Source organism: Xenopus laevis, chromosome 8L, assembly GCF_017654675.1.
Source record: "Xenopus laevis strain J_2021 chromosome 8L, Xenopus_laevis_v10.1, whole genome shotgun sequence".
Taxonomy (NCBI): domain Eukaryota; kingdom Metazoa; phylum Chordata; class Amphibia; order Anura; family Pipidae; genus Xenopus; species Xenopus laevis.
In genome coordinates, this window is record NC_054385.1 from 34721504 (window position 1) to 34742504 (window position 21001).

General features: G+C 38.4%; 1 protein-coding gene across 2 annotated transcripts in view; it reads right to left on the reverse strand.

Moving 5' to 3' along the window:
- Positions 1–2567: 2567 nt before the first annotated feature.
- The window catches only part of taf1.L (TATA-box binding protein associated factor 1 L homeolog), a 40891-nt gene continuing 22457 nt past the window's right edge, over positions 2568–21001 (reverse strand). For both annotated transcript variants that reach the window (XM_018229720.2, XM_018229719.2), the window contains 18 exons: positions 19891–20132; positions 17135–17348; positions 16864–17029; positions 16564–16775; positions 15714–15822; positions 14477–14575; positions 14188–14365; positions 13989–14056; positions 13229–13351; positions 9833–9925; positions 8951–9035; positions 8336–8403; positions 8070–8186; positions 6233–6355; positions 6001–6099; positions 5782–5920; positions 4394–4568; positions 2568–3314 (listed from right to left, as the gene is read on the reverse strand). In XM_018229720.2, the coding sequence (XP_018085209.1) occupies positions 3095–3314; positions 4394–4568; positions 5782–5920; positions 6001–6099; positions 6233–6355; positions 8070–8186; positions 8336–8403; positions 8951–9035; positions 9833–9925; positions 13229–13351; positions 13989–14056; positions 14188–14365; positions 14477–14575; positions 15714–15822; positions 16564–16775; positions 16864–17029; positions 17135–17348; positions 19891–20132 (2530 nt within the window). In that variant the 3' untranslated portion in view covers positions 2568–3094. The remainder of the gene's footprint in view (positions 3315–4393; positions 4569–5781; positions 5921–6000; positions 6100–6232; positions 6356–8069; positions 8187–8335; positions 8404–8950; positions 9036–9832; positions 9926–13228; positions 13352–13988; positions 14057–14187; positions 14366–14476; positions 14576–15713; positions 15823–16563; positions 16776–16863; positions 17030–17134; positions 17349–19890; positions 20133–21001) is intronic.

Genomic DNA, 21001 nt, shown 5'->3' on the forward strand with positions numbered 1-21001 from the left:
TTTACACCTGAGAACCAGACTGAAACTGCCCACATAGTTCACCTGTTCACTCTCATACAAACTGCTGGAGGGACACCAGCACTGTGTCACTGTATGTAGTACATCTTAGACTGGTCCTGATAGGCTTCCATGTCTTCTGCCTATTCTGCCTGCCCTATGCTCCCTGTGTGTGCCATTCTCTGCCTGTCCTATGCTTCCAGTGTGTGCCATACATTGCCTGCCATATACCCCCTGTGTGTGCCATACTCTGCCTGCCATATACCCCCTGTGTGTGCCATACTCTGCCTGCAATATACTCACTGTGTGTACCATACTCTGCCTGCCATATACCCCCCTGTGTGCGCCATACTCTGCCTGTCCTATGCTTCCTGTGTGTGCCATACTCTGCCTGTCCTAGGCTCCTTGTGTGCTGTACTGTCTGCCCTAAGCTCCCTGTGTATGCCATGAGAACACAGGGGAGAAATAAATGGAATGATAGATTATTGTATGTTAATAAGAGAGACAAAGTGAATAAATAAGTTAAGCATAGGAGGAAAAACATAATAAAGAAGTTGAGTAAGGACAGGAGGAAAAATATTCTAGAGAGTGGCCCTAAGGTTCAAGGTTTTCTGGTGGTCCCCATCTTAGTCGGACACAATTTCCTAATGCCCTGTAACTCATATGCATGGAGCCAATTCTATTATAATAGATAATTGGTAAATGAAAAAGCTGTGCTCCCAAGTTTCTTTCATAAAGTCCCAAACACTATAAACTTAGGTATAAAATATTTGTTTCAAAAATAGAGTTTATCCTCTTCAGTAAATATACATGTCAAACAGCCCACAATACTGCTCACTTTGCAAACCAGTCAAATTGAAATGGCCCAAAAAGTATTTTTATTCTAGTTCAGAGATACTTTTGTTATGATGTATAATAATTACTGCATATGGGCATAACAACAATAATGGACATCAATATCAGGACCAAGAAAAACAGACATTATACAGGTTTCAGTTTAATTTGTGTATCAATGAAAGCTTTTATTATAAGTTTTTACCAAAGAATAAGAATGTATTTACACTGAACAATTTACACATGTATACAGTAAAACACTGTAAAGCTCAGGATGAGTTTCTGATACAAAAACAATCCTAAACTATAAATGACATATTGGGTATTGGCCAGGATACATATGTTTCACCCAAAGTAAAAACACAGATAGCAGCCTAAGGTCCATTTGCAAAATCCTACTGATTATTACTTTATGTAACCTAAGCTGCTTAGGACATGTTTTTTTAATGTAGCTTTTTTTTTTAAGAGACAAATTGTCTTGAATTGTTTTCAAGCTAATGAAAAACAAATACTGACGATTAGCTTTCCAAAACACAGGAATCTACAACTAGGGGTGGGACTGCCTTTCCATAAACGTTGCTTAAAGGAGAACTTAACCATAAAAATGAATATTTTACATACTGAATTTATTATACCAGCCTAAAGTTTCAGCTTCTCAATAGCAGCAATAATCCAGGACATCAAACTTGTCACAGGGGGTCACCATCTTGGAAAGTGTCTGTGACACTCACATGCTCAGTGGGCTCTGAGCAGCTGTTGAGAAGCTAAGTTTAGGGGTCGTCACTAATTATCAAGCAGAAAATGAGGTTTGTCTGTAATATAAGCTGATGCTACAGGGCTGATTATTAAATCCGGATGCTAATTGCACTGGTTTCTGTGCTGCCATGTAGTAATTATCTGTATTAATTACTAATCAGCCTTATATTGTGACATTTCTATTCTATGTGTACTGTTTATTGTGAGTGGGTCCCTAAGCTCAGTAAGTGACAGCAGCACAGAGCATGTGCAGTGAATCAGCAGAAAAGAAGATGGGGAGCTGCAGGGGCATCTGCGAAAATGCAAATTTCCCTGCTTAAGGGCGGTGGTTACCTTGGGCTGGTACAGAAGCCCAAAACATTTCTAGACTACTTTAGTTAAGCTTTACTTCTCCTTTAAAGGAACAGTTCAGTGTGAGAAAAAAAAACGGGTAAATAGATAGCCTGTGCAAAATAAAAAATGTAAATGTAATGTTTACAGGCTGGAGTTAGTGGATGTCTAACATAACAGAACAGAACATTACTTCCTGCTTTTCAGCTCTATAACTCTGAGTTAGTCAGCGACTTGAAGGGGGGCCACATGGAACATTTCTGTTCAGTGAGTTTGTAATTGATCCTCAGCATTCAGCTCAGATTCAAAAGCAACAGATATAACCCATGTGCCTTCTCTTCAAGTCACTGATTGGTTACTGCCTGGTAACCAGGGTAACCAGTCAATGTAAACGAAGAGAGCTGAAAAGCAGGAATTAGTGTTGTGGCTATTACGTTAGACATCCAGTCACTCCAGCCTTTATACATTACATTTTTGGCTAACAAACTATATTAGAAATATTTTTTATTTTGCACAGCCTATTTATTTACCCAGTTTTTATTTTTACACTGAACAATTTCTTTAAGAGTTTAGCTGTAACTTAATGGGACTGTATACCCAAAAATAACATTTAATGCAATGAAATAGAATGTAATTCTAAGCAACTTTCCAAAATACATGAATTACACACTTTTGCTTTGGAATTATTCCCTTTCTATTCTCTGTCCTGTTTATTGGGACTTTTCAAACAATGTTGCATAATACAGCTGGTTCACATGCAAGGCTAACTTCTACTACATTATTTCAAAAGACAGAACTGGCAGTGCTGAAAGGGACAACCTAATACTTTCCATCATAAACTTTAAAACCACTCACTTTTTAATTAATGTTTGTAGGAAGGGTGCTTGGAATTTCGCTTTCTTTCATTACACAACATTTTAGTTTTGGGTTTACACCACATCAATCGTCTGCAAAGTCACAGTGATAAATCTCCTTGTCAGCTCTCGCTATGCTTTACTGAGCCGGGGCAAAGTCACCCGGGGACTGGGGTAATGTAAATTTGAGTAGAAAAGTATTGTACATACAGATAGGCATGTGACTGAACTTTCCAGGAAGTAGAAGAAAACAAACTGCTGGCTGTAACAATGTTACATAAACAAACTGCATAAAAAGAACAATACGAACGCCATTCTCATTTTTATTCGTTGTCAGAGTCTATGTCACTATCTCCTCCAATTGACCGGAATTCTTCGCTATCCTCTTCATCTTCAGACAGCTGCACTTGGCGGAGTACACTCGGCCCATGATGTTCCTCGTCCTCATCCTCCTCTTCCTCTGATAATTCATAACCTCCTATGCTGCTGAAGCTAGTGTCTCTGGTATTGGATTTTGGATCTGGCTCTTCGTAGCTTTCATAACTATAAATAATATGCAGAGAAGTCTTAAGACAATGAAGATGTAATAATATTAATTTTAATAATGTCACAGTCTTTTTTTTTTTTTCTACCCAGCGCTTGTGCAGTATAGCTTTCTTAAAGGGGATCTCAACCCACAAGATAAATTCATGTAAACCTATTCAGTGTGGCCATCTGAGCACTTTTGCATTTTACATTTATTTAGTGGTTTCTGGGATATTAGCAGTGTTTTAACTTCTCCAAATCAAGACTTTCATACCAAAAGTGAGCCCTAACTGTGGATGCACTTTCTATGTACTTCTTGTATAGGCAGTTAACCTTAGGTAGGCTGTCTCTCAGTAAAGCCAAAAGACTGCTCTTGGGAGTCTAAAACTGCAAATGACACAGAAACCGCTAAATATAGAAATCAAATGTAAAGTATAGAAAACAAATGTAAAGTACAGCATACAGGATATCTGACAGGCTGTTTGATATGATTACTACATGGATGTCTAAATTGCTCCACTCTTAACAGCGGTCCCCTGGATTGCTACGTGGTAGTGCAGGTCAATGGAATCCAAGGGCAGTTGATAACCCCATAAACAACACAAGTGAAGTTATTTGGTGGCCCCATTTTTGGTGTAATTTGACCTCAGTTGACTCAACATAAGCACATATTATATTATGAAAATGAGATATATACTCCAGCAACATCTGTGTGGTTGAGAAAACAGTGCTTCGATGCCTTAGGGTAGGACTGCACGGACGTTTTCGGCACGATCCGACCCGCTACGACAAAACGCTGGCATCAAATCGCCAGCGTCGGGAAAAAAGGTAAGTAAATGCATTGTCAGATGGTGTCGCAGCTTTGATCCGACAATGCATTCACTTACCTTATTTCCGTCGCATGCAATTTGACGCCTGCATTTTGTCGCAGTGCGTCAGATCGCGCTGAAAACGTCCATGTAGTCCTACCCTTACAGTTGAACATGCAAGCAAGTAACAGTATATCCTCCTTAAAAACACACTAAGAATTATAACGAGATAAGAGTCTAGAAAAGATTAAATATTATCCACCAATGTGCAATAAAACCAAAGGTTACCTTATGTTGCTGTCTTCCATTACATGTGATGTGTCCGCTCCTTCTTCGTAAGACATCATACTTTCTTCATTTTCCATCCCCATCCTGGTATTTTCCTGCATCATATGGGGTTGCTTGGGCCTTATCCCTCCAGACTCAATATCGGAGTCACTGCCACTCTCACTAAGTTGAATTGCTGAACATGAAAAAATAAAACACTTACATGATAACATATCATTTCATCATTGTCTTCATATATATACTAGGTAGCATGGTGGTGCAATGATTAGCACTGTTGCCTTGCAGTGCTAGGATCCTGTTTTTTTTGTCTATAGCAGACAGGTTAATATATATATTATGATATAACTGACCACAGTGTGTCTGACTGCGAACGGGACCTTAGATTGTAAGCTCTGCAGGGGCAGGGACTGATGTGAATTGCCTGTTTCTGACCCTATTTTCCCAAGCAAGATTTCTCTTACGCTTCTGCCTGTCTCTGAAATTCCCTGCCACATCATTTTAGATTTCTCTCTTCCCCACAGACACTCTCTCTAAATACCCAACTGTTTAAAGAAGCTTATATGATGCTTCCTAAGTCATCAACAGTGACCACACACACTGTAGACTTATCACCAGTTCTTTTCAACAACACTGTTTGCCGGGTGTCTGTTAAATTGCAAGCTCTAGTGATCCTATGGTTTTGTTTTGTAAGCCTTGAATATTAATTTATATGAAGCACATGATTTATTTTAAATTATTTCACGGCCTCTTATTATAAAATACTTAATATGACAACTTCAACTCACAAATATACTTCCATATATGCAGAGTATGCAATATACACTTCATATGCTCATCAAGAAAGACAGACATAGAAGACAAAGACTAACGTATCTTATAAATTGGCGTTCACTCAACTATGGGCCACAGTTTGTGAGGCCACCCTACCGTCAAGGGGCACAAAAAAGGTGGAGAGGGCCCAGTTTCAAAGCCAATTGAAAATTAGAAGTGAATATAGAATTGCATTCAAGATGATAAGATATGGTTTTCACATATGCTGAGCAGACGTATTGCTTTGCAGCAGAGGTGAAAAACACACAGCCTTGTGTGCGCTATGAACTTCAACTCCCAACATACTTTTTTCAGACCCTTTTATTAAACTATTTTTCCGGCCGGCTGTGTGCTAGCTTAAATGAACCTTAACTACCTTAAATGAAATGACCAGGCCTATAAGGAAAATATCCCCACTATTGAAAGTTATGTGCACTGGGAAAAGCATTGCTGTGCTAGGGTGCAAGAGGCTTCAGTTGTGTAGCAGTCTGAGACTCAGCTATTCATGATGAATACACTTTCCTAAAATATGAGGACAGGGGTATAGGGAATAGTTTAATGAGGTAGAAGAAACTTACAGGAAAAGGGATTATCGCCTTCTTCATCACTCCCATCATCCTCATCATCCTCTCCTTCTGACATCAATAAATCCTCGTAGAGAACACTAGCTTGAGGTTGCTGTACTGAATTCTCATCCTCCTCAGCATCTTCAGCTTCCTGGTTTGGGGGTATTAAAAAAGGGTAAGTATAATGAAGGCACCAATATATGAAGGAAGCATTACCAAAGGCACACTCACAGGCGCTGGGGTTTTTGGCTTTCCATCATCTTCATCTTCAAATCCTTCTATATCAATATCAGAATCATCCTCGCCCATACGGAACCTTCCTAATCTCATCTGTGGAGAACAGTAAGCATTACTCTATAAAATGGAGAGTATCCAACAGGAAGTTTCCTGTCTGGTAGGAAGTCTCTTGGATAATGGAGATTTCACCCTATATAATGGTAAACAATATATGGAGATAATTTACCAGGCTTCGTTTCTCCAATGAGGCAGTGGCAACTTCTGTAGCAGATAGATTGCTTTCATCTTGGTACATAGAGGCCTCATGGGACATGCTGTGTGAGGTGTTTGTATCATAGTAGTCGGGAGGCTGCAATGAAACCAGTTATGAAATTTAAAAACAGTAAAGGTTATCAAGATTTTTCCATGCAAAAAACAATACAGGTTCTCGCAAGCCTTAAAAGGGAACTCCAGCCAATCAATTACAGTTATTCAGCAGTATAAGTATGATAAATCTCAAAAATCCAATTAAAACTCAAATCGAGTTTGGATAATTCACAATTCGAATTTGAGAGTTTTGACCAAATTTTTTTTTTTTCGAAAAATCTAATTTTCACTTCGACCCCTAAAGGAAAACTATACCCCTCAAACAATGTAGGTCTCTATAAAAAGATATTGCTTAAAACAGCTCATATGTAAAACCCTGCTTCACGTAAATAAATCATTTTCATAATAATAGTTTTTAGTTTATTTTTTAGTCGTATGTGCCGTTGGGTAATCATAAATCGAAAATTGCCGTTTTAAAAAATAAGGACAGCCCCTTGGGATCGTATGATTCACTGTGCACACAAACAAATAGGGATGCACCGAATCCAGGATTCGGTTTGGGATTTGGCCAGGATTCTGACTTTTTCAGCAGGATTTGGATTCGGCCGAATTCTTCTGCCTGGCTGAACTGAATCCGAATCCAAATTTACATATGCAAATTAGGAGTGGGGAGGGAAACTGTGTGACTTTTTGTCACAAAACAAGGAAGTAAAAACATGTTCCCCTTCCCACCCTAATTTGCATATGCAAATTAGGTATTCAGCCAAATCTTTCAAGAAGGATTCGGGGGTTTGGCCGAATCCAAAATAGTGGATTCGGTGCAGCCCTACAAACAAACTATATTTGTCACATGAGCCAATTAACAGACAGAGTTCTGTCTTTTGCTTCCACACTTCTTCCTGTTAGAGATGTAATATTTCTGATCAGGTGATCTCTGAGGCAGCACACAGACCATCACAAAATGGTGGCTCAAGGCAAGAGATTTAAAGGGGCAATATTCGCTTAAATATCGGTATGGCAAGATTCTTTAATATGCCACTTAATTTGATATAAACGATCTGTTGCTCAAGTATTCATTTTGGGGGTATAGTTTTCCTTTAATAAAGGGATACTGGAAAAACATTTTTTCAAAACGCATCAGTTAAAAGTGCTACTCCTGCACTGAAATCCAGTTCTCAAAAGAGCAAACAGATTTTTTTATATTCAATTTTGAAATCTGACATGGGGCTAGACATATTGTCAGTTTCCCAGCTGCCCCCAGTCATGTGACTTGTGCCTGGAACTACTTTCTGGCAGGCTGTTGTTTCTCCTGCTTTATGTAACTGAATCAGTCTCAGTGGGACATGGGTTTTTACTATTGAGTGTTGTTCTTAGATCTACCAGGCAGCTGTTATCTTGTGTTAGGGAGCTGCTATCTGGTTACCTTCCCATTGTTCTTTTTTTAGGCTGCTGGGGGGGGGTGATATCACTCCAACTTGCAGTACAGCAGTGAAGAATGACTGAAGTTTATTAGAGCACAAGTCACATGACTGGAGGCAGCTGGGAAACTGACCTATGTCAGATTACAAAATTGAATATAAAAAAATCTGTTTGCTCTTTTGAAAAATGGATTTCAGTTCAGAATTCTGCAGGAGCAGCACAATCAACTCATTCATTTTGAAAAAAAAAAACATGTTTTTCCATGACAGTATCCCTTTAAAGTGAAGAGTCCCAGTCACAAGACAAAGAAATACTTGTCTCGCCTTTTGCATACCAACCTGAGGCGTGTACGGTCCAGGAGTCATTGGGTCAAAGCTGTCTAGGTCCGCCTCTTCCAAGGCTGCCTCTTTGGCAGTGGAGATGTCCTTTTCTAATTGTGTCAGATGCTCATCATACTAACAAACAGACAGAGAAATGTTAGTCAGAGCTGATATCTAGATAGCTCACCAAACATAACAGAATTCTGCACCCTTCAGGTAGGCAACTCTGTATTCGTTTCACATTGCTGGCTGCCGATCAACAGAATCTGTGTGGGGCTGCTTACCTCAAACAAAGTCTGGATGCAAATGTTGACAATTTCGTGAGCGGTTTTACTGTACTGACTGTCTTGCCCTGCATACAATAAAATAAACAGACACATGTGTAGCAGAATCCTGCATAGACATTGTGAAACATATTCCATACATGCAGCTATTATTATATTACATACAAAGTACAACCAATTACCTATATAAGAGAGGGTGTATTTTTGCCCAAACACTCCTAACATATACCTATACCATACCCCCAACTATGAGGTCATGTGCCTCTGCCCTCAAAGCCAAGGTACTCAATATAAATGCAGGAGGGGGAATGGAATGGAGAATTAAAGGTCATGTGCTAGGTGGGGGCTTACAAGTTCCTGCTGGATATCCCACCTCTACAGGCCCCCCACCTCCACTGGGAATGCTACCTCTATAGTTCAATACTGACCTAACCAAAAAGAGATTAAAAAGGGAGGGTGTTTATAATCCGCTCACCAACCTCTGGCTAAGGATACATGAATCGTCAGCCATAGGGCCAATAAACGAGTAATTTATTATATTGTAATTGCAGATGAGATGGGTAGGGTACTAGGAGAGATAAAAAAGTGTTCCCAAAACAAGTTCTGCACACTCACCGTTGTATTTTATGCTGTTTGTAAATATCAGGTTAACATCAGCCTGAAAGCGTTCACGATTCTGATACTTGTGTTTAGAAATATTCTGCAAGAAATTCAAAGGTAAAGGTGTTAACATGGTGTAAACACTTTTTTCAGTTCAGTTGTTTGCAGATTGGTCCCCAGAAATACAGACTATCCATTATTTATTTTTTACTGTTTTTCCAAAATCTGAGGTTAAAATTGAATGTCCCAGTCTCTGGTGTTTGAGTTTGGCAGCTCGGTCATTCAGGTGCAGACTCTAACCAGTTACAATTTTGCAAAATTTAGTGGATACGTTTCTCAGCAGCATCTCTGGAGTATTAGCAACTATTGTATCAATTCTAACAGCTGCCTGTAATGAAACCCCGAGATTCTGCTCAGCAGGGACAAAGATAAGAAATGTATCAACTAAATGTATCAATTTAGAACAGTTTACAGGGTCGGCGACCCCCCCTGTCAGAGCTGCTTTAGAAGGTGAAAAATGACACTTTACACTTCAATATCAGAAAAACGGTGACACATAGTAAATAGAAAGTAATTGGAAAAAGTTGTTATTTCTGGTGATCTATCTGAAAACAACTAGTTGTTTGAAGGTGAACAACCCCTTTAATGGGACAATCTGCAAGTGATCCTTATTTCATATTCGTATCAACTGTTTTTCTCTGAAGCTCTCTATTTTGGAAATGGCAACTTTTATGCCAGCAACAAGGCAACGGTTTAAGCAGCAGACTGAAATAGTAGGTATGAATATGTGAGATAACTATGATGAACGATAAAGAAAAAACCTAACCTCCTGCATGATCTGCTGAGCAAGCATTTATACAAGTATATTTCTGCTTTAAACACTGTCGCACAACTCACCTGTCTTATTGTTTCCAGGTCCATTGGATTAACTATGACTTTATAGTAGTCAGGAACAAACTTTTTGTTCACTGGATGGTGGAATGGCCAGGACTGTAGAGAGAAAATGTGTTGAACATATTGAGCAAAACGTATACATACTTAGAGATGAGTAGAGGGCCTTAATATTGTATTTTTTTTATTTTCCCTTTGACAGTGAATGGTGAAGTCACTGTCATTTTGATGTTCCTCCACGGTCACATCACAGGCTCAACGGTGGTGTTATAATGCCGTTCAGCAAGTGACTTAATTTAAGCCCCTCTTTGATGTCCAACATTTTTTCAGGGCTCCGCTTAGTTCATAATAAGGTTACAGATACATGAAAATATTGCTATTAGAGCTATCCAGTCACAGTTCCAACTTTTTCAATTTTTCAGCAAAGAAAAAAGCAGTCAAGGTCTGAGGTTAGCGATTATATTCCCTCTAGGTTGAAAAACAAATTGACACCTTCCAATGATTTCAAATCAGGGCTTTTTAGATGTATCTAGGGAAGAATGTAGGCAATCCTGCCTTAGCAGATGTTAATGAGCCATAGCAAAGAAACCCAGGGGAAGCAAAGTTGCATTACTAATGGCAGACAAACTGGGTCATAAATAGGACTCTCCATATCAGTGGTAACTCCCAGTGTTTCTAAGAGCCTATAAAGAGAAATATAGCATTTGTCTAGTTATGTTTCTGCTATTAAGTACAATAAACAATGCAAAATGCCCAGAGAGGATGTTGATCCAAATGCTCGCTCTCTCCATAACTGAACTTGGAACATTAACCAGCAATCCTCTAGTATAGAAAGAAATTGCTGTAATAAGTCCTAGTTCTACGTGTATGCTCAATTGTTGATTTAACACGTGTCCAGGATATACAATGCTGCCTGGGCACTATAATTCCTACACAAATACTGTGACTCAAACACATAACAAACAGCTGAAAGTCTATTACACCCTTTATTGATATAAGCAACAATGCTCTTTGCAATACAATAAAAAGCTTAATGCATGTGTTTGCAGAGCTAAAGATAACCTTAAAGGAATAGTTCAGTGTGAAAATAAAAACTGGGTAAATAGATAGGCTGTGCAAAATAAAAATTATTTCTAATATATTTAGTTAGCCAAAAATGTAATGTATAAAGGCTGGAGTGAACAGATGTCTAATAAAACAGCCAGAATCCAACTTCCTGCTTTTCAGCTCTATAACTCTGAGCTAGTCAGCGACTTGAAGGGGGGCCACATGGTACATTTCTGTTCAGTGAGTTTGTAATTGACCCTCAGTATTCAGCTCAGATTCAAAAGCAACAGATATGACCCATGTGGCCCCCCCTCAAGTCTCTGATTGGTTACTGCCTGGTAACCAGGGTAACCAGTCAGTGTAAACCAAGAGAGCTGAAAAGCAGGAAGTAGTTTCTGACTGACTTGTTATACATCAAATCACTCCAGCCTTTATACATTGCATTTTTGGCTAACTAACTATATTAGAAAAATTTTTTTATTTTGCACAGCCTATCTATTTACCCAGTTTTTATTTTTACACTGAACAATTCCTTTAAGGCCTGTATTTTTTAAGTTTAAAATTTCCTTATAAGTAAATTGGGTCATGTAAGAAGATTCAGAGATAATGTAATAAAACCTGCAAAATGTGTGCTAGGTATGTTTATCCAGGGTCACCTATTTCAAACTGTTTTGAGAACTGGTACAACCTTGGCAGCTTTTATTAGGCAGTATTAGGAAATTAAGAAAACTGCACTAGGCTCTAATAGTTCATTGGGTTGATGGTAGCCACATATTAGACTATACATAGAGAGGAGGTTCATGGTTCATGTCATTATAATTTTTCTCAGCAATGTATCCAGCCAGGTAAGTCAATAAAGGAAGAAGTAATTGTCACTTTTGCACCTAAGCGATATCTCATGCACCTAAGCCATATCTCTATGCAAAATAAAAAAAAATTCTGATATAGTTAGTTAGCCAAAAATGTAATGTATAAAGGCTGGGGTGACTGGATGTCTAACATAATAGCCAGAACACTACTTCCTGCTTTGCAGTTCTCTAACTCTGAGTTAGTTAGCGACTTTAAAGGGATCCTTTTCAAAACACATCAGTTAATAGTGCTGCTCCAGCAGAATTCTGCACTGAAATCCATTTCTCAAAAGAGCAAACAGATTTTTTTATATTCAATTTTGAAAGTCATGTGACTTGTGCCTGCACTTTAGGAGAGAAATTCTTTCTGGCAGGCTGCTGTTTTTCCTTGTCAATGTAACTGAATGTGTCTCAGTGGGACATGGGTTTTTACTATTGAGTGTTGTTCTTAGATCTACCAGGCAGCTGTTATCTTGTGTTGAGGGAGCTGCTATCCGGTTACCTTCCAATTGTTCTTTTGTTTGGCTGCTGGGGGGGGGGGGGAAAGGGAGGGGGTGATATCACTCCAACTTGCAGTACAGCAGTAAATAGTGATTGAAGTTTATCAGAGCACAAGTAACATGACTTGGGGCAGCTGGGAAATTGACAATATGTCTAGCCCCATGTCAGATTTCAAAATTGATTATAAAAAAATAAAATCTGTGTGCGCTTTTGAGAAATGGATTTCAGTGCAGAATTCTGCTGGAGCAGCACTATTAACTGATTCATTTTGAAAAAAATTTTTTCCCATGACAGTATCCCTTTAAGAAGGGCCACATGGGACATAACTGTTCAGTGAGTTTGTAATTGATCCTTAGCATTCAGGTCAGATTTAAAAGCAAACCGTTATGATCCATGTGCCCCCCTCCCCTCAAGTCACTGATTGGTTACTGCCTGGTGACCAATCAGTAGAAACCCAAAGAGCTGCAAACCAGGAAGTAGTGTTCTGACTGTTACGTTAGGCATCCAGTCACTCCAGACTTTATACATTACATTTTTGGTTAACTAACTATATTGGGAACATTTTCTATTTTGCACAGCCTATCTATTTACCCAGTTTTTATACTAAACAATTCCTAATCCGTACCTAACAGAAGGGTCTCAGTAGGTAAAATGCAATTCTCAGTTACTGCTTCTACCACTAATTTGTATTTGGATTTTAGGGTCTGTTCATTGGTCAGTTGATCTGATAAAACTAAATTCTAATAGATACTGCGATCAGTATTCAAGAATGCTTTACATTGATTCTACCAATATGCCTCATGGTACATTGGGAAGTTCACTTCTACATGGTCACACATGACAAGGATACCCCAAGGAAACCCTGACACAGATGATGTTTTCATGGCGAAGCAACACTATGCAGGTCCCCAAGGCCACTGTAAAAAACACTACCGACCCACACATAATAAATACATTAGGTACTGTGTCCCATTTTATTTTATTTAATGTAAAAAAGTAAACTCACATCTGGCACAGCCATCATCTTCTGTGTAACGATGTTGTCCAGAATAAAGGAGAAGGCAACCTGGTCATCGTCATCCAGCAAAGGGTTAATAGCTTTCTCCAGGCGAGCCAACTTGTCCTCTTTCTACAAAAAGAGATCAACCATTTGGGCTTTTTCAGTTAAAAGCCTACATATTTTTCATCTAGTTTTTGTTGGCCTCACAATCACCCCTCTTTTGTACTGACCCTTGTCTTAATAAAAATAAGAAAGATTAATACACATTCAAATATAACTTACCATTACCATGTACTTTTGCTAAATGTGGAGAGACAGGTATAAGATTATAGTTTAAAGAATGATTTCTCTTCCTGTTTTTTGCTAGTGGCCCTTTAAATTGAGCAATGTCACGCACTAACTGTATGTATTGTGTTCATGTACACTAACCTTTGTTATACCTGTATCATTGTTGCATTGGAGTGTACACTAATTATCCCCTCTCTGATAATCTCCAGAGCAAGTAAACAGTTGTGATGCTCTGCAAGGGCAATGGCACATGACGAGACAATAATGTCAATCCCACTGTGCCGGGCAGGGTCAGCATGATTATATTATAGTCCATGGAAGTGTATTTTCCAGAAATGTGGCGCCTGTCTGCAAGCAAGGGTTGTCACGTGCACTAAAAATCGCCTTGTTCCATTGCCCTAAATATATGTTTTTATTTATAGCTTTAGCTGAGAGCCAGAGTTTGTGCTGTTCTCTCAGGGTTCTGTAAGCTGCTTACCTCCCTCAGTTTCTCCTCACACAGTTCCAGCATTGCCTGAGATATCTGGGTCAGTGAATGCTTGGGCCCTAGAGGAAAGTTTATTTTAGAAACAGAACATGATGACAGTCCATTTTAGTCAGTCAATAATGAATGCGCTCTGCATTTTATCTTGAAGAAAAAAAAAAAAAAAAGATGTTCTGCAATGCTCTTTTCTTACCATTGTACAGAATGCTATTCTTCACGATCAGTTCCACCGCTTCACGGAACTCTTCTCGGGATGGGTACATTCTCTTGCGCACGTTCTCCCGCAACGTCTGAAGATCCATGGGATTTGTCACAATCTTGTAATAGTCTTTCACAACTTTTGCATTAACAGGACTATGAAATGGGTAGGTCTAGATGGAGAGAAGCATGGAGTGGGGCATTATTAACAACTAATACTGTGAGCAAACTGCCCCAGTCAGCGCAGAAACGCCCCCTCAGTAATAGAGTGCAATGCGCCTTACGTTGGACATGTCTCTCATATCATTAATGATAGACTCCAAGACAGAAGAAAGGGTGACCATAGGATCTGTTCTTCGGCGGTGGATAGACTTGTGGGGACGCTGTAAGCAGGAAATATGTAAATATAGATATATATTCAATATAACAACATTTCAATGAGTATATAGTGTTGAGCAGCTTATTCAACTTCATATTTTCTAGGCAGTATGCATCTCCCATTATTTTGCCTACAGCAGACTGAATAAAAATTAATCATAAATAAACAGTGTATATATATATATATATATATATATATATATATATATATATATATATATATATATATATATATATATAATACACAAAAGCCATGAATATCCTGTAAATTATATCCTTATAAACGGTGAGTTCTGATGTCATCAGTTATAAACGGTGAGTTCTGATGTAATTTCTGTCACATGACTCACTGAAATTTGTGTATTATAATAAATAAAGTACCCCCAGTTGCAAAATATGAGGATATTAGAAGTTACCTCGGAGTTCCATGACCTGTATAAAAACACTCGGCCTTCGGCCTCGTGTTTTTATATGGTCAGGAAACTCCTCGGTAACTTATAATATCCTTATATTTTACAAGAGGGGGTACTTTATTCACTATATATATCACTATATATATATATATATATATATATATATATATATATATATATATATATATATATATATATATATATACACACACATATACATACATACACACATGCATGCAATATATACACACACACTGTCAGACAGGTACAGGTTGTAGATCACACAAGATTTGGAATCAGAAATAAATGTAAAATATTTAATGTATAAATAGAAGTTCTTTTATCAGGGGACACAAATAAAGTCTAGGAGTCAACTTTGCAACTCAAAATGGTTTATATCGTCTATTGTATCAGGCCATTTCATTAGTGATGGAGAACCACCCTAAACATCATGGGGACCTTTGCCTCACTTTGTATTGTATTGCTTTCCTTCTTAACTTTCCTTTCTCTTTCCTTTAGTACTATCTCAACTGTTTGCAAATTTTAAGAAATGCAAAATAAAATCTTAAAAAAAAAAACATCATAGGGATCAAAATTTGGGTCCTGACCCAATCACTGTATTATCACAAGCAACTAGATTCACAAGATTTATGGGGACAAAAATGAATTTCTTTAGTATGAAGGACCAGATAAAAAGTATCAGACCATTCGGACCAATGAAATGACTTACATTAAGGTAATCACAGTGCACAGTGCTCCCAACTCTGCGCTTCTTCTTTTGAGGCAACTGTTGTTTGGGGAATTTCAGAACCAGTGATTTCCTACGTACTTCATCAGCACTGCAACAGGAAAAAGAAAAGATTGTGACAGATAAATGGCAATGCAACACTTGGGCTTTTTTCACAGACAAATGACTAAACCAGACCTTGACACATAACTCTGACATAGTTCAGGTTTTAGGTGATAGTCGCCCGCATATGCAATGAGTTCTGCTGTCTGGACAATTGCTTCTGTTTTATCACTTGAGTTAAAAAAGGTAAAAAAAAACAAAACTGCTATGGCACAGTGTCTCCTGTATCAATGGAAGCTGCTCATAACAAGGCCATGCCTGTAAAAGGACAACAGAGTATTTTTAAACTAAATACTGCAAGCCATGCCAGAGGCAGAAAGCACTGGACATACTGTACATCCCTCCATTAGCTGAAATCCATCAGAGTAGAAAGGTGCCATGACCAATATCCTTATATGCTAAATAAAAAATCCAAACTGCCAAAAATCCAATCAGTGCTTTTGTATATATCAGAAACAGAAAACCCTGCTCATCATGTTTCCACAAAACTTGATTTAACCTGTTGACTTTCCAAGGCACCCATCATTCCGATATCAGTTAAGAGCCCCCCCATGTGGCTGTTCTGGTGCAGGCAGAAAAAAAAGGAATGCAAGCACAGACAGGAGGGAAAATGTTCCTTACCACTTCCCATCCAACCACAGTTACAGGGTCTGCTGTTGAGTTGTTACACCACTGCAGCCACCAAAAATAAACTGAAAAGATAGACTTTGTCTATATGAAATCTCCTTACCTTTCAATAAGCTGCTTCCCCAACACAATTTTAGTGCCTTCCACTTTGATTAGTTCCTCGTTGTCATTGTGTATTACGGTTTTCTCCAGCTCCTCCTCCTGTTCCTCAGTCATAGCCACAGGGTTGGATGGGGGAGCATTGGTTTGGTAATACAAAGGGCAAAACTTGTTTGTTCTCATGTGGCCGATTGCTCCGCATGCTCCACATTTTAGCTGCGTTGGGAAAACAAGAACAATGTTTGGTGCAGGTGCTCAAAGAAATTGAAGGGTAGAAGCTTTGCTGCCAAAAAATTAACATTACCTTGAGATCAGGGCGCTCCTTCATCTTCTTCGGTTTTTTCTCAGGTGGTCCCCTCAGTTTATCCTTTTCTTGATTCCTTTTCAGCCTACGGAGCTGCTCCTGTATCCTTCTTCTCTCTTTTCTCATCTCTTCACGATGTTGCTCATCGAAAAGTGCAAATTTCCGTCTTCAAAACAATAATAATGTTAATCAAGGAACATTTTAACTATAAATGCAGATAAATTTCTCGGACTTCCTTTACATAGCCATAACCCAAGTAAAAAAGACTTACATAAACTCGTCATCTTTGGTGGTGCGGATTCGGCTATATGCATCTATAACAGCTGGCTTACGCACAGTTTCGCATCGCACATATTCTTTTCCATCTTCATCTCTAAAGGTTCGATAAATCTTAAGGCGACGGCCACTTGCTGCAGAATTCAGACTTGTCACAGAAGCAGTGTCATCATCCTTGTGAGATCCACCCGATGCAGCTGAACTTGCACCTTAAAGGGACCGCATTAGGATATTTGAGTTTCCAAATACAAACGTGCACAGTACAGCAGATCTTTCATGCTTTAATCAATCTTTACCAGTTAGCAGCATTCTGTCACATATCATAACTGAAACCTAATGTTTACAAAGTTGTAGACTTGAAGACTGTGCTGTCCACTTTCTTCCATGTAATGGACTTGGAATACATCATATTAAAATGACAACATATAAAGGTGTCTCTAGAGCCTGTACTTATCCAAGGGGCCACTCAGTCATAATTCACATTATTCTTGACACATTCTTGTCAGATGAGTGCAGCAGCAATTGCCATAGCAAGGGATAGGGGGGGGGGGTAATTTAGAAGCTGTGATACTTAAAGGGGTGGTTCACCTTCAAACAACTAGTTGTTTTCAGATAGAAATAATGACTTTTTCCAATGACTTTATTTTCTATGTGTCACAGTTTTTCTAATATTGAAGTGTAAAGTGTAATTTTTCACCTTCTAAAGCAGCTCTGGGGGGGGGTCGCCCACCCTCTAAAGCAGCTCTGGGGGGGGGTCGCCCACCCTGTAAACCGTTCTAAATGGATACATTTAGTTGATACATTTCTTATCTTTGTCCCCGCTGAGCAGAATCTCTTGGATTCATTACAAGCGGCTGTTAGAATTGATACAATAGTTGCCAATACTCTAGAGATGCTGCTGAGAAATGTATCAACTAAATGCTGCAAAATTTTAACAGTTTAGAGTCTGCACCTGAATTACTGAGCTGCCAGACTCAAACACCAGAGACAACGAACATTCAACTTTAAACTTAGATTTTGGAAAAACAGTAAAAAATAAATAATGGAAAGTAATTGAAAAAATTCTATTTCTGGGAACAATCTAAAAACAACCGAATTAAAAAAAAGTGTTTGGAAGGCGAACAACCCCTTTAAAGGAACAGTAACACCAAAAAAAAAAAAAAAAAAATTAACGATTTAAAAAGTAATTAAAAAATATACTGTACTTACTGTAACTGCTATCTTCCTACTGTATATGCTATCTTCCTACTGTATATGCAAAATCTGTGGGCTTCAAAGCACCCCAAATTGTCCCATTACCCTTAAAGACAATATGGTGCAAACCACAGAACCATAAAGATAAAAAAGAACTGCCTGTGAAAAACACTATGCCACTGTCTGAGCAATTGGGTTTATAAAATAAATAGGCTGGTTTTGCTTTCAATAACAGTTTACTAAATAACAGTTTGTACTAAAAATATTATATTTTTAGTACAATGTACTGTTTTATTATTACAGTGAAAAAGGAATTTTAAAAATCTGGATTATTTGAATAAAATGGAGTTTTATGGGAGACGGCCTTTCCATAATTCGGAGCTTTCTGGATAACGGGGCCCTATACCTGTATAAAATGCATGCAGTTCCTGGCTTTTTTTCTAATTATGATTGATCAAGGTATAATGGCAACTATAGAAACATACTATTACATGACTACTATTACCATTAAGAGCAAGAGTTTCTGCATTAAATCACAAAGAAAGTGGGAGCTGCTGAGTCTTATTGGAGAAAAGAGCAATTAATCTGAACTTTTGCAGCAACACAGATTGGAACATTGTGCATGCTATCAGAGCTGTGGGAGTTGCCAAAACTGTACAGATCTGTACCAGCATTGAAAACAATCAAATCAGATTTAAGAGCTTCTATGAAGGAGGATATGGCAGAAGCAATTCTGTTTATAGTGTATTTTGGATTGTATTTAACAGCTATTCTACAGCTATATGCCAGGTTCAATTAATATAGAAGTTGTTTTAGGTTTTCCAATGTTTTTGTTTTATGTAATCAAGAATTGCCACAGGATGTGGTTTATAGAATTGAGCTTTGGCAATAATAAAATGCTTTGTATGTTGTGTACTTAACTTCTTTTAATCAACATGAAAAATACATTAGGAACAGGAACACCAAAAAATTAAAGCTTTTTAAAGTAATTAGCATGTACTATACGGTTAGCATGCACTGGTAAAAGTTGTGTGTTTGTTTCACAAAGACTACTATAGTTTATATAAACAAGCTGATATGTTGCTATGGGGGCAGCCATTCAAGCTGGAAAAAAGGAGAAAAGGCACTGGTTACACAGCACATAACAGATAAGCCTTGTCCAATAGAGTAAGTTTTTCTATCTGTTATCTTTACTAAAAATAAAGAACGTGGGATGAAAGTGCATTCTGCATATTACTTTAATTTTAAAAAAATACTATCGAGCAGTCTTTGAGCAGCTTATGATCAGAGGGCTTCTCAGTGGACACTTGTCAGATCTTTCATTGCTCTGCGGGAAAAGAAGTGCTAAAGTGAAACTGGCTTCATATTCTTGTGCAGTTCCAGAAATACCAAAAACCATGAATATATCATAGTTAAAACAGGCAAGAAGTATGTCCAGCGTAAGCCCTATTTATTGTGCTGATGTTAAAAAGGGATACACACTGTCCCTTTAACAGGAAAAAAACAGCAGTGGATACACAATCAGTAGACACCTGCCCACAGAAAAAAAATGCTCACCTAGCCCCTTTCTTTCTTTCTTGTCCTTTCTGCTTCTCTCCTTATCATTCCCGCTATCTTCACCCATAAGCATTCGTTGTAGCTCCTTTCTCTCTTGCTCTTCTCTTTCTCGAGACAACTGAGAGCTGGTCTTCTTGTTTTGCAGCATGTTCTCAATGTTTTTGCCCATTTCTTCAAAATCGCTGTCTTCAGCAGAGCTACTGTCTGTGTCAGTGGACAGAACCTCAGCAGATTCTAGAACTCTAGAAAACAAAATCACAATTACAGCTTATGGTTAAAAGGTCCATGTCTGACTTCTCTGGTTTGTAAAATGCACATTCTATAGATTTGTGCTTGTAAAACCTTTAGAGCCCTGACCCAGAAATGCAATCAAAATTAAAGAGACATGGACTTGTCTCTTTAGAAAATGTCAGTATAACTTTAAAGAGACCCTGTCACCAACCTGGTCGATTCAAACGGAGCAAAGGATGAAAAATAATTAATCAGGGGTCACCGTCATCAAAAACTGCATGCCAAGATAATCAGAAGATCCAATATATATATATATATATTTTCTCATGAACTGGTAGCTGGCAATGCCCATAATGCCTGGGTCAGGCTTGAAAAGACAGTGGGAATTTCAGCAGCCTACATCTTTGGATCTAACAATCATTTTAGCTGCCATTTTTGCAGAAGTAAGCCTGTTCTAATTTATCATCCTATGCTCAAGGTCCCTTTAAAGAGATTATTCACCTTACAATTTTTCATTTCAGCTGTTTTCAGTTAGTTCGCCAGAAATAAAACCCTTTTTCAAGTACCTTCTATTTTCTATTTGTGATATTTTTTCTAATATTGAAGTTTACATTTATTTTCACATTCTTATGTCTTTGTGAAGCAGCTCTGGGTGGGGGGGTCGCCAACTCTGTAAACTGTTCTAAATTGATACATGAGTTGATAAATTTTTTTATCTTTGTCCCTGCTGAGCAGAATCCCCGAGTTTCATTAAAGGCAGCTGTTAGGGCTGGGACACACGGGGCGATTTGGGGAGATTTAGTCGCCTGGCGACTAATTGCCGCGACTTTCCACGACCAATCTTCCCCGAATGCCTCCCCTCACTCTGCGCCTGGCTAAA